The sequence below is a fragment of the Mytilus galloprovincialis genome, chromosome 3 (genome assembly GCF_965363235.1).
Source record: "Mytilus galloprovincialis chromosome 3, xbMytGall1.hap1.1, whole genome shotgun sequence".
Lineage (NCBI taxonomy): Eukaryota > Metazoa > Mollusca > Bivalvia > Mytilida > Mytilidae > Mytilus > Mytilus galloprovincialis.
In genome coordinates this window covers 51393992-51406133 of record NC_134840.1, presented here as the reverse complement: position 1 = coordinate 51406133, position 12142 = coordinate 51393992, and the positions used below count along the sequence as shown (strand labels likewise).

The window sequence follows — 12142 nt, the reverse complement described above, 5'->3', positions numbered from 1 at the left end:
ATAAGAAACCGACAAATTTATTTTACCAAATTGTTCGTTATATCCTCAGGATGTGTTGATTAATTTTGACCAAAGCTATCCGGAGACTCCATATGAGAGTTATTTCCCCTTTTATATTTGATATGCATTTTTAACTGGAAAACCATAAGTGATAGAGGTCTAGGGTCTTTTGATTTGAGGTCCTTGGTCCAAAAAAATGAAAATGAGGTCAAGGTCAAAGGTCAAGGTCATGATTAAAATTTTTGATTTTGGCTTGTTGTCACAGGCACTTGTCTGAATATAAAAAATAAAATGACTTAACTAAGTTGGATTTATCTATCATAAGTTAGTAAATGAACTTAATTAAAACAATTTAAAACAGTATAATTGATGAAAACTCCTTAATTAAGTTTCCTTAACATTAAAGTGTTTTATTTAATGCAACTTAATAAATTCTAAAAAATAAAGATATTTAACTTAACATCCTTAAAATTAGTAAGACTTAATATTGCCATAAATAAAGGAGTTAAATCTCTTATAAGTGAGTAAATTATCTAAATTAAAACAATTTAATGCATTATAGGGCATGGTATTGTATTAATTAAGTTTTCTTAAGCATTGTTAACTAACTAATATAAGGCCCCTATACGCTTCCGTACTTTTCATAAACAATGAACTATATCGTATAAAGTCAGAATTACTTAATCTTAATTGTTCTAGTCTATTAATTTTAAAAGTATATACAATTATCTGCATGCCTTCGAAGCTGACACATTTATCAATTACCTGGGGGACATTTTTGAGACAACGTTATCAAATATGCTTAAAAGATTAAACACTTTATATTTATATTTTATATTTTTAGGAAATTGTTCTATAAACATGTTAAATTTTCTTTAATTTGTTTTATTTACATTTATTTTTCTGTCATTTTATTTTACAATTAAATGATAAATATTCTCTTTAATTCTTCCATTATTTACCAAAGCTTTACTTGTAATTTATTAATAAATGTTATCTTTAAATATCACGCATTTTTGCATCATTATACATACTTGCCCTAACTGTTTAGGATCAGGCCAATTTTCCCCCTATTAGCAAGAGAAGCTTATTGTCCCCCTTGAATTATAACGTCGGCGACGTTAGACTATTCTTGTTATGTACGAGACAATGCTACAGTTCATATAAAAAAAAGCAAACAGAGCAAGTCATTAACTGCGAAAACATAGATATTGGAAATAATGCAAATGAGACAACTTACCATCCAAGTAGCAATTTATACCATTACAGGTCAAGGTTCGACAATCAACACGGAGCTTTAGCTCACAACGAACAGCAAGCTATAAAGGACATCACAAATTACTAGTGTAAAACCATTCAAACGGGAAAACCAACGGTCTAATCTATATAAAAACGGTCAACCAGAAACTCTAACGAACCACATAAACAGACGACAACCACTGAGTGACATCAGATTCATGACTTAGGATAGGTGCAGATGTCTATTTAGTATTGTTGTAAAACGACAGTTTTTCAATCGGAGATAGATAAGACTATTTAATTTTGAAGCTTTACTTGCATCATTGAAATACAAGTTTACTCGTCAACTAGCCTATTGAAAAACTAAATCGGCAACGTGAACTGTTGTGGCGAAACATATGAAAAATGTTCCTTTGGTGATCATGAACTCCAACGAAAAGTTTTTGGCATTCAAAGCATGAGGGTATTAGTATGGACTATACACCTTGATGTAGTAAGTTGTCAGGTCAAAAGAATGCATGTAAATGTGAGCATGTTGAAGATTCGGACGATCAGAAAAACCAATACAAAACAAGCAATTACAGACGGGTAAAAATATAGATGGACTGATGGACATGTAGGCACAGTATAGTTAAAATATAGACCGGCATGTAGGGTAGACATGTTGCAAGATTGATGGACACATACACAGACTGGTGAACATGTTGTCAGACCTGAAAATATGCACTGACTGGTAAACATGAAGATAGACTATTGAACACGGAGAAGAACTGGTGGACATGTAAACAGAATAGTAGACACAAAGATGGACTGATGAATACGAAGTTAGACTATTGAACATGAAGAAAGACTAATGATACATAGACGTTGCGTATGTAGACGGATTAGTGGACATAGACAGACTGGTAACCATATAGACAGACTTGTGGACACATAGCCAGACTGTGAAGAATGTAGACAAACTAAGAGACTATTAGAAAGACTGGTGAAAATAAAGGCAGACTAGTGGACACATAGACAGACTGTCGAACAGTTGTGTAATTTTAAAAATGTAAATTTACTAAAAATTTGTCAGCAAAAAAATCTAAATCCAAATTTGTTGGATTTAATTTTCAGACTCATAGATATAATGCAAAAAATTGAAAACAACACTTTAATAATTTCATTGAGTCCGAAGCGCTTTTCTGGATTTACCTTCACCAGGAAGTCCAAAACCAAACATTTGAAATCCGAGGATGTATAAGTACCAAAACCGTTGAAGAGCTTTATGACAAAAATACCTAAAATTGATAGCCGAATTTATTTAAAGTCAACTTTACCTGAGGGAGTTGAAACCTTAGTTTCCTAATCATTTGAAAATTTATAAACGGACAATTTTAGAAAAATTTGTTTAATCAGGTCAGTACCGAAATTCTGACTACTGACCTGATGATACCCTCGGGAACTGCTAGTCCAACAGAGGTATCGACCCAGTGATGTAAAAAAATAAAAACAACACGTTCAATAGTTTCTTTGCGTCCGAAGCGCTTTTCTGGATTTACCTTCATCAGGAACGCTCAAATCCAAACATTTAAAATCCAAGGATGTATAAGTTCCGAAACCGTTCAAGAGCTACATTGTATATGACAAAAATACCTGAAATTGATAGCCAAATTTATCTAAAGTCAACATTGCCTGAGGGAGTTAAAATCTATGATATGGGGGAAAAGTGACTATATACATACGTATTGCCAAATTTCCGGGGGGAAGAACTGCAATGATCCAAAATTTCCACATAGGAAAAACTAGCACGGGTAAGAATGGCTATATAACACCGGTACGCGTCTCAAATACGTTCAAGAAACTTTTTTCCTTCGTAGCGTGCATTCAATCTACGTTAGACAAACGCCAGGCATACGTAAACCTACTTTTCTTGAACGCCCGATAAACGCTTAGGTACGCTTCTCGTATGCCCAATTCACGCTCAAAGATCGTTGTGCACACGTTACAAATATGATTGAATGGTTGAATGCATCCAAAAAATACTAGCGTATTGGCAGCGTACTTGTTTTTTGTAACACTCCTGGAGTACGTCGAAGTTATACGCTGATGTGTGACGCCGGTAGTAAGACCCTTTTATAATTGGGTCCCAAGGGAATTTGATAATAGCTTACCTTTAGGATAAGCCTTTTACGTTTTTGAGCTAGATCTTTGTCAAATCATTTTTAGCTCACCTGCCCCAAAAGGCCAAGTGAGCTTTTCCCATCACTTTGCGTCCGGCGTCCGTCGTCGTCCTGCGTCGTCCTGCGTCGTTAACTTTTACAAAAACCTTCTCCTCTGAAACTACTTGGCCAAATTAAACCAAACTTGGCCACAATCATCATTGGGGTATCTAGTTTCAAAAATGTGTGGCGTGATCCGGCCAACCAACCAAGATGGCTGCCATGGCTAAAATAGAACATAGGGGGAAAATGCAGTTTTTGGCTTATAACTCAAAAACCAAAGCATTTAGAGCAAATCTGACGCAGGTAAAATTGCTTATCAGGTCAAGATCTATCTGCCCTGAGATTTTCAGATGAATCGGACAACCTGTTGTTGGTTTGCTGCTCCTAAATTGGTAATTTTAAGGAATTTTTACTGTTTTTGGTTATTATCTTGAATATTATTATAGATAGAGATTAACTGTAAACAGAAATAATGTTCAGCAAAGCAAGATCTACAAATAAGTCAACAAGACCGAAATGGTCAGTTGACCCCTTTAGGAGTTATTGCCCTTTATAGTCAATTTTTAACCATTTTTCGTAAATCTTAGTTATCTTTTACAAAAATCTTCTCCTCTGAAACAACTGGGCCAAATTAATCCAAACTTGGCCAAAATCATCTTTGGGTTTTGTAGTTTAAAAAATGAGTCCGGTGACCCGGCCAACCAATTAAGATGGCCGCCACGGCTAAAAATAGAACATAGGGGTAAAATGCAGTTTTTGGCTTATAACTCAAAAACCAAAGCATTTAGAGCAAATCTGACATGTGGTAAAATTGTTTATCAGGTCAAAATCTATCTGCTCTGAAATTTTCAAATGAATCGGACAACCCGTTGTTGGGTTGCAGCCCTTGAATCGGTAATTTTAAGGAAATCATGCTGTTTTTTCGTTATCTTGAATATTATTATAGATAGAGATAGTAACTAAACTGTAAACAGCAATAATGTTCAGCAAAGTAAGATTTACAAATAAGTCAACATGACCGAAATGGTCAATTGACCCCCTAAGGAGTCATTGTTATTTATAGTAAATTTTTAACTTAAAACATTTTTTCATAAAATTTATAAATTTTTATTAACATTTTCCACTGAAACTACTGGGCCAAGTTCATTATAGATAGAGATAATTGTAAGAAGCAAGACTGTTTAGTAAATTAAGATGTTCAAACACATCACTATCACCAAAACACAATTTTGTCATGAATCCATCTGCTTCCTTTGTTTAGTATTCACATAAACCAAAGTGAGCGACACAGGCTCTTTAGAGCCTCTAGTTTGTTTTTGTGTTTACGTACACCTTTTATTTTTGTTTTAATGAATATTAAACATTTACTGATAGTATTATAGGGTTATTGCATGAATATTGGGGAATATTGTCCCGAGTAGAATTTTATATTGCACGAGCTTGCGAGTGCAATATATGTTCTACGAGGGACAATATTCCCCAATATTCATGCAATAACCCTTTTATTGTATAGCAATATAATATTTGAAGGTAAAAAATTGGTTTAAGCTAAGATTTAAAGGTTGATTACGTCATGCATTTTGAAGATTTATTGCACTAGTGCAATATTAGAATTTATTGCACGCTTACTTTTGGTTACGTTCTGTGGGGAATATTATATTGCTATACAATAATATCTATTATATTAAAACATTCATTAGCCGCTTGTTCAATATTATAGTCCTCTGAAAGATTACAATTTGTGTCCAAAATGTTTTAATACTGTTTCTTACATTTGGCTGGCATAACGTATCTATGCTATACGTTCTTTTTCATTTACCAATCAATGTTTACAAATATATGGTTCAGCATAGGGTGTAAGATAGTTATGTACATCTTGGGATACGACGTGTCTTGATAAGAAACTCCTCCAGTCGACGGGGTTTCTTATCTAGACACACCTATTCCTCGGTGTATAACTATTACCTCATGATCTAATGTTTTATTAGCTGTAGAAGTGGAACTATCTTTGTCTAACAAGGTCATATTCATTTAGAAATAGGAAATACTAATATATATGTATGTTCATGAAATATTTCCTTGATTAAGATATATTTGTCAATCAATAATAAAAATGAATTAGAGCAAGCATGATTCTTGTTTTAACATTTTGGATTGGTATTTACACTGGTATTATGTACCACGTTACTGGAGGTAGACGGTGCTTCACCCCGGATGGGTAAGTTGCCTTTTTTAAACTACTTTTTTTCATTATACATGTGTAAGCCACCCGAGAGCATCCTGTCCTATACTCGGTAGTTTACTTTAATAACACGTAAATACAACATGTGACTCCTGTAGCAACTCTACATTTGTATTAAACTTCATAAATTACTTGTCAGGTATGGTCTTCAGGTTGTTTAATATGTATGTATTGAGCGATCCCTTGTATTCGAGTGTTACAGAGCTAATTTTTGTTCCTAACGGCTTTCCATAGTTTTTATGTTTGAACGAGCGTCTTCCAGCATCTATTGTTTTCATCAGTGTAAATTCATGTTCTTTTTATATGTATCATAGTTCCATTAAACAAAGTTATCTTTCCAATGTTAACAGTTTTTATTTGCTCACTGTTAAAAGTATGTAACATTATAACATCGTAAAACAATATAAATAAACAGTTGCGTTCAAGTGTACTGAATCATAAATCCTTAAATACATATTTGTGGTGTCCGACGTGGTGGGAGATAGCTTACTGTACAAAAGACGGCTAATTACATATCATTAAACTTCATTATGTTATCCTTATTCTCACCTAAAGGTTATTGTTACTTTATTTGTTTTCCAAGGTTTGAACTTGCCGCCAGCAAAACTTTGGGCTATCTGCCATTGCTGAGTGCTCGCGCGTTTATATACTAAATTGTAATTGTCACGTGACATACTAATCCAATGGAAACTTGTCCTTTCCGGGAAGCCGGAACTATAAAAATTTCAGATAATGAAAAACATGATATACATATCATCTTAAGTTGTCCGAACATTGTCCTTATACATAAAATATCAAAACAAAGCTATAGCATCTGAAATATCGACAAAGAAGCTTGAAATAAACAATCGGACACCACTGCGCGCGCATTGATTTAGCAGACGATCTGCGTAATTACATAATACGTAAATAACATACAACATAGTTCATTTCAACCATCTAAATATTTACAATATATTTGTGTCCGGCAGGGTATACTTATTAAAAATCTTATCTGTGGTATTAAAAATACAATATTAGATCAAATGTCCAGGGGACGAATTGGTATTTAAAGATATCAAAACACATGTTTCGGTCCCCACAAAATGGCAGACGACAAAGTCTCCGTAAATAAACAATTCGATTGAAGTATTTTCCTATGTATATCAGGCATATTAGACGTTTAAATATGAATATTTGGTTACAAGAAATGATCCTTAATACGGGAATTACATGATATATAGCATGTAGAAGGTAAGCCATGAGTAATTACATACATTCCCTGCCGTAACACTTGTACAACAAAAATGTAAACAAATGAAAAATTCATTTCACTTCCAGTGTTTTACGCATTAAAAATTTGTTATCCTTGATAATTGTCAACATCATCTTGAACCTATATACAAACATGAACTAGAAATTCATATCACAGCTGATGAAATGCTTCCCCCCTTTATATTTGGTAAACAAAAAAATGAAACTTTGGCCTGTGAAATCCATACATAAAAATAGTAAATTAATGCCATATCTTTGATTAAAAAAATGTTTTACTTGCTCGTGCGAGCCAAGTTACTATGCGTAAGAACACAACCGTTATGTTTAAAAGAATAATATTTCCTTTTTCTGAATTTATAATATCATAACAAGTACTTCCAATGCCTTACACTTCCCCCAACTTCAATATATATTAATTCTCCTGAATTAAAAAACCAGTATAACTATGTTATTTAAAAGAATTTTTCATAAATTGTCTTTCTCTTCATTGGTCTTCACCAAGTCTAAGTTGTACACCCACTGCATCAATTTTGTTCAAGATAATGTCTGTTGATGTGTCTCTCTTTGATGATGATGCTTCAATCATATCAAGCAATTGTAAGGTGGTGGGATCGTCTGTTTTACTCTTAATGATATTGGCAATTGCTTGGTACAGATAGTATCTAGACTTAACTGTCATTGTATTGCCCTCTGTTGATTGTGGGGTTTTCGTGCCTGGAAGTGCCAAAAAGTGATACTTTAATAGAAGCTCCTCCTTTGAAAATTGAAGCTGTTTCCCGGTGTTTAACTCCAATGCAATGCTAGCATACTCCCAATTGAAATATCTTTGTTCAGGGGTCATGTTTTTCCAGTTCTTCGGAGGCCATTTCACTTCAGCTGGTATGGTAATCAAAGTTACGATTTCTTCTTTTTCCCATTCCCTCCTCCCAGCTGGGAAAAGTGGCATCCCACCTCTCCTTAAAAGTTTGTCTGCTCTTTCACTGGCAGTGTAAAACTGTTCACTTTGCAGGTTCTCTCCTTCCTGTAGTCTCATTAGTTCTGCTTCATTTGACCTGGTTTCTTCTGCTAATCTCTTGGTTTCTGCCTCCTCCTGTCTCCTTAGTTCTTCCTCTTTCATTCTAATTTCCTCATCCTGTTTGTGTTTTTCCCTTCTCTTTTGTTCTGCCTCCTTTAGTCTGACTTCCTCCTCCTGTTTCTGTTTTTCCTGCTTCTTACGTTCTTCCTCCTTCTGTCTGATCTCCTCCTGTTCCTGTTTTTCCTTTCTCTTATGTTCTGCTTCCTTTAGTCTGACTTCCTCCTCCTGTTTCCGTGTTTCCTGCTTCTTATGTTCTTCCTCCTTCCGTTTGATCTCCTCCTGTTCCTGTTTTTCCTTTCTCTTTTGTTCTGCTTCCTTTAATCTGACTTCCTCCTCCTGTTTCCGTGTTTCCTGCTTCTTATGTTCTTCCTCCTTCCGTTTGATCTCCTCCTGTTCCTGTTTTTCCTTTCTCTTTTGTTCTGCTTCCTTTAGTCTGACTTCCTCCTCCTGTTTCGGTGTTTCCCGCTTCTTATGTTCTTCCTCTTTCCGTTTGATCTCCTCCTGTTCCTGTTTTTCCGTTCTCTTTTGTCCTTCCTCTGTTAATGTCATTTCCTCATCCTGTTTCTTGTAATCCTTTCCTTTCTTTATTTTCTTTGCCTTCTGTTCCTGGTGGTTAGTCTTTTTCTTTATTTTCTCTACATATCTCTCTTCTTCTTTCTCGGTCGTCTTTCTACCCTTCTTCTGGCTTGTTGGTTCCTCTAAAATCTCTGGTTCTTCATTGTCGCTGTCGTCTTCCAAAATGATATCAGATGTTGATGGTGTTTTCAGTGGTGATAGTTGATTTGTGGCGGCTTTTGTCTGTTTTCCTGGGAATAATTCGCCTGATGTTTTTATATCCGTTATATACTCCTCCTTTATTGATAATTTCCTAGCCACTACAGGAGTCACTATAGATTTTAGTTTACCGTCTATCGAGACAGAGAAGGTATGTGAGCCTGCGTACTTTGTGTTAACTAGTGCTGTCATCCTTCTAATCAGAGCGTCAAGCATTTTTTGGTCTCTAAGAACGGAGTCATTCAAATGGATCATATAAAATCTTATAGAAACTCCAAGGTCCAATTTAAAAATGGCTGTAGAGTCCCCAAGTCCCAAAGTTAGTTGCTGGAGGGCCAGCCCTTCATAAATAGTGGGGCGTGTTGGTGAGTAAGATCCATTGGGTTTCTCCGACTCAACCTCTTCTTCTTGTGTACCTTTTACCATCTCCTTCGGACACTTCCACCCTAGAGTCCATTCCTCTTTCTTTCTGTTGGTGTTGTCCACCCTGTTTAAAAATTCCAGAACCTCAATCCTGGCTTTCATTGCTTCCTGTGAATTCTCATTTGATGGTAGGATTACCTTAGCATATGTCTCTGGGTAGTTTGCCATCCAAAACCCATTGTTTTCGCTCAGGAAGCTATAAGGCATCAGTTCTATTTTACTGCGGTGGTGAGCCATGACATGCTCCTTAAGGTCAACCATCCTCCTGTAGGACTTCTCTTTAGGACACCAAACACAAATGACCGAAAGCCTTTTGTGTGGGGCAGCTGCCAGATGATTTTTCAGTTGTCTCCTTGTCCTAAACGTCATGGGACACAGCCAACACTTTGCCTCAATTTGGGATGATGGTCTGAAATTGAATCATCAATTATAAATCCCTCCACCATACAACATATATTAATACAATACATAATATCATGTAGTGTCCTGTAGTGTGACTATATTTGTTTGTGTGTTTAAAATCCCTCCCCCTCCATATGGCATATGCTGGTAGTAAATGGATCAAGCTAAGTTTCAGTCTAAAAAATATGATATCCACCCCCTTGGTCTCCCTATTTCAAAAATCTCCAGCCTCCTCAAGACAGTAAGTTGTCGTTAATTGCTTTCCGCCGCGCAGCTTGCGCATACAAAAAAAAAACGCTTGGCAGTAGTTTAATCTGCCATTCCCCTGGCAGGAAGATTCATCCTTCCCTTACAGCCAATAATATGTCCTGAGAAACAATGGCCATTTGTCTCCCTTACATATTCTTCCAGAGTGGATCCAACTCTAGGAATTCCATCATGACTTTCTCCAGTCTGAGAAAAGTCAAACAGTTACTCTTAAACATAGTAACTCATCAAAACAATTAAAAACGTAACAACTTGTACAACTAATTTCGGCTATTCAAACAACGTTGAAAGGCATCTCAAACCTTCCTACTGGAGAACCAAGTGGGCGGATTCCGTCCTTGATAGGGCAGTAGTCTATCAATGTGGTAGACCTTCCCTGGCTGTTTCTTTGACCTTCTCACAAGGTAAGTGATGTCGTCAATTTTCCTTGTAACAACATATGGTCCTTTCCATTTTGATGTCAACTTATGACAAATTCCCTTTTTCTTCGATGCATCATAAAGCCATACAGCTTGACCTACTTGTAATTCGCGCTTTACTGCTTTCAAGTCATAGTGACGTTTTTGATACTCAGAATTCTGCTTAAGATGTTTCCTAGCAAGTACATGTGACTTTGACATTGCGTCCTGTAATTCATTTACATATTTATCTGTTTCAGGGGAAGTGGATTCGTTTGGTCCATCAGGACGTGGAATAACAGCTTCCATAGGAAGAAATATGTTTCTGCCAAACATCATCATGTTAGGGGTCTGTCCTGTACTGGCGTGAACTGATGATCTGTATGCCATCATAACCTGTGGCAAAATCTCATCCCAGTTTCTCTGATCATTTTGACAATAAAATGTTAGCATGCTTAGGAGTGTTCTGTTAAATCTTTCTACGCTTCCGTTGGACTGGGGGTGTTGACTTGTACTTCTAGTTTTGTCAATTTTAAGTAGATCACACAGATCTTGAAACAGCTTTGCTTCGAAAGACCTTCCTTGATCAGAGTGGAGCTGTAATGGTGAACCAAACCTACAAATAAATTCATTCACGATGGTACGGGCAATGGTCAGGGATTCCTGGTCCGGAATAGCATATGCTTCAGTCCATTTAGAAAAGCAGTCGCAAAGGACCAGAACATAGCGGTTTTGTCGTTTTGTTAACGGAAGTGGACCAAGAATATCAATCGCCACACGTTCCATAGGCTCGCCAACCAAGTATTGACCCAATGGAGCCTTGTTCCGCTTCAGTGATTTCCTAGCAGCACACTGGTCACATTCCTTGCAGTACCTTGTGATGGAGCTTTTCATAGCTGGCCAGTAAAAGAGTTGCTGGATCCTACTTAGCATTTTATCTGGTCCTAAATGACCTGCAGATGGAACGTCATGAAAATACTTGAAGACTGTCTTTTGGTGTGATTTTGGTATCAGGAGCTGCAATTTGAAGTTGTCTACATCGTCTTTATCAGAACAATACAATTTTCTATAAAGCATGCCATTGTTTATTGTTAGCCTATCCCATTGTCGCCATATTGTTTTCTGGAATGATGTTCCTTTTGATACTTGGTCCCAGTCAGGTTTATTTTTCTTTTCTTGAAGATATGTCACAATGAGTGACATGTCTGGGTCTTCCAATTGGCATTGTCTGATACTATCTGGGTCCCATCCATCTATGCAGTAGCCACTTGGTGTAGCACTAGACTGATTACCTGTCTGACTTCTTGTACAGACTCGTACTATTTCTATTCTTGGTGTTGGTTCTTCATTTTCGTGTAACTCCTGGTTAACAAAATCAGTTTCTTCAAGTTGGATTTCGTCTGTTTCATCGTCGCTTGTGTGGTTTCCAGATTCTTGTCTCTCGCATGATTTACAAGGTCTTCTGGACAGAGCATCGGCATTTGAGTGTTTCCTTCCAGCTCTGTGTGTTACTGTCAAATTGTAAGTTCCCAGTTCTTCGAGCCATCTGGCTGTTTGACCAGTGGGTTTCTTTAGATTTTTCATCCATGATACAGCTGCGTTATCTGTGCGCAGCAAAACTTCCTGGCCATATAGATAATGATGAAATGTCTTTAGTGCTATAATTACAGCAAGTAGCTCTTTTCGGGTTACACAGTATGCCTGTTCATGTATGTTCATAGATTTGCTCATGTATGCTATAACTCGTTCAAGACCATCTTGAATTTGTGACAACACTGCTCCGACAGCCTTATCACTTGCATCTGTGTCAAGTATGAATGGCAAATTTGGCAGTGGGTAGGCAAGTACAGGTGTACTTGTTAAA

At 36.5% G+C, this 12142-nt stretch overlaps 1 protein-coding gene across 1 annotated transcript; it reads right to left on the bottom strand.

The window, feature by feature from the left end:
* Positions 1 to 5731: 5731 nt before the first annotated feature.
* On the bottom strand, positions 5732 to 11862 carry LOC143066725 (uncharacterized). Its single transcript, XM_076239536.1, has 3 exons — positions 11425 to 11862; positions 9967 to 10066; positions 5732 to 8835 (listed from the first exon to the last, which is right to left on the bottom strand). The coding sequence occupies exons 1-3, from the start codon at positions 11860 to 11862 to the stop codon at positions 7424 to 7426; spliced, it is 1950 nt and encodes a 649-aa protein (XP_076095651.1). The 3' UTR covers positions 5732 to 7423.
* Positions 11863 to 12142: the final 280 nt, after the last annotated feature.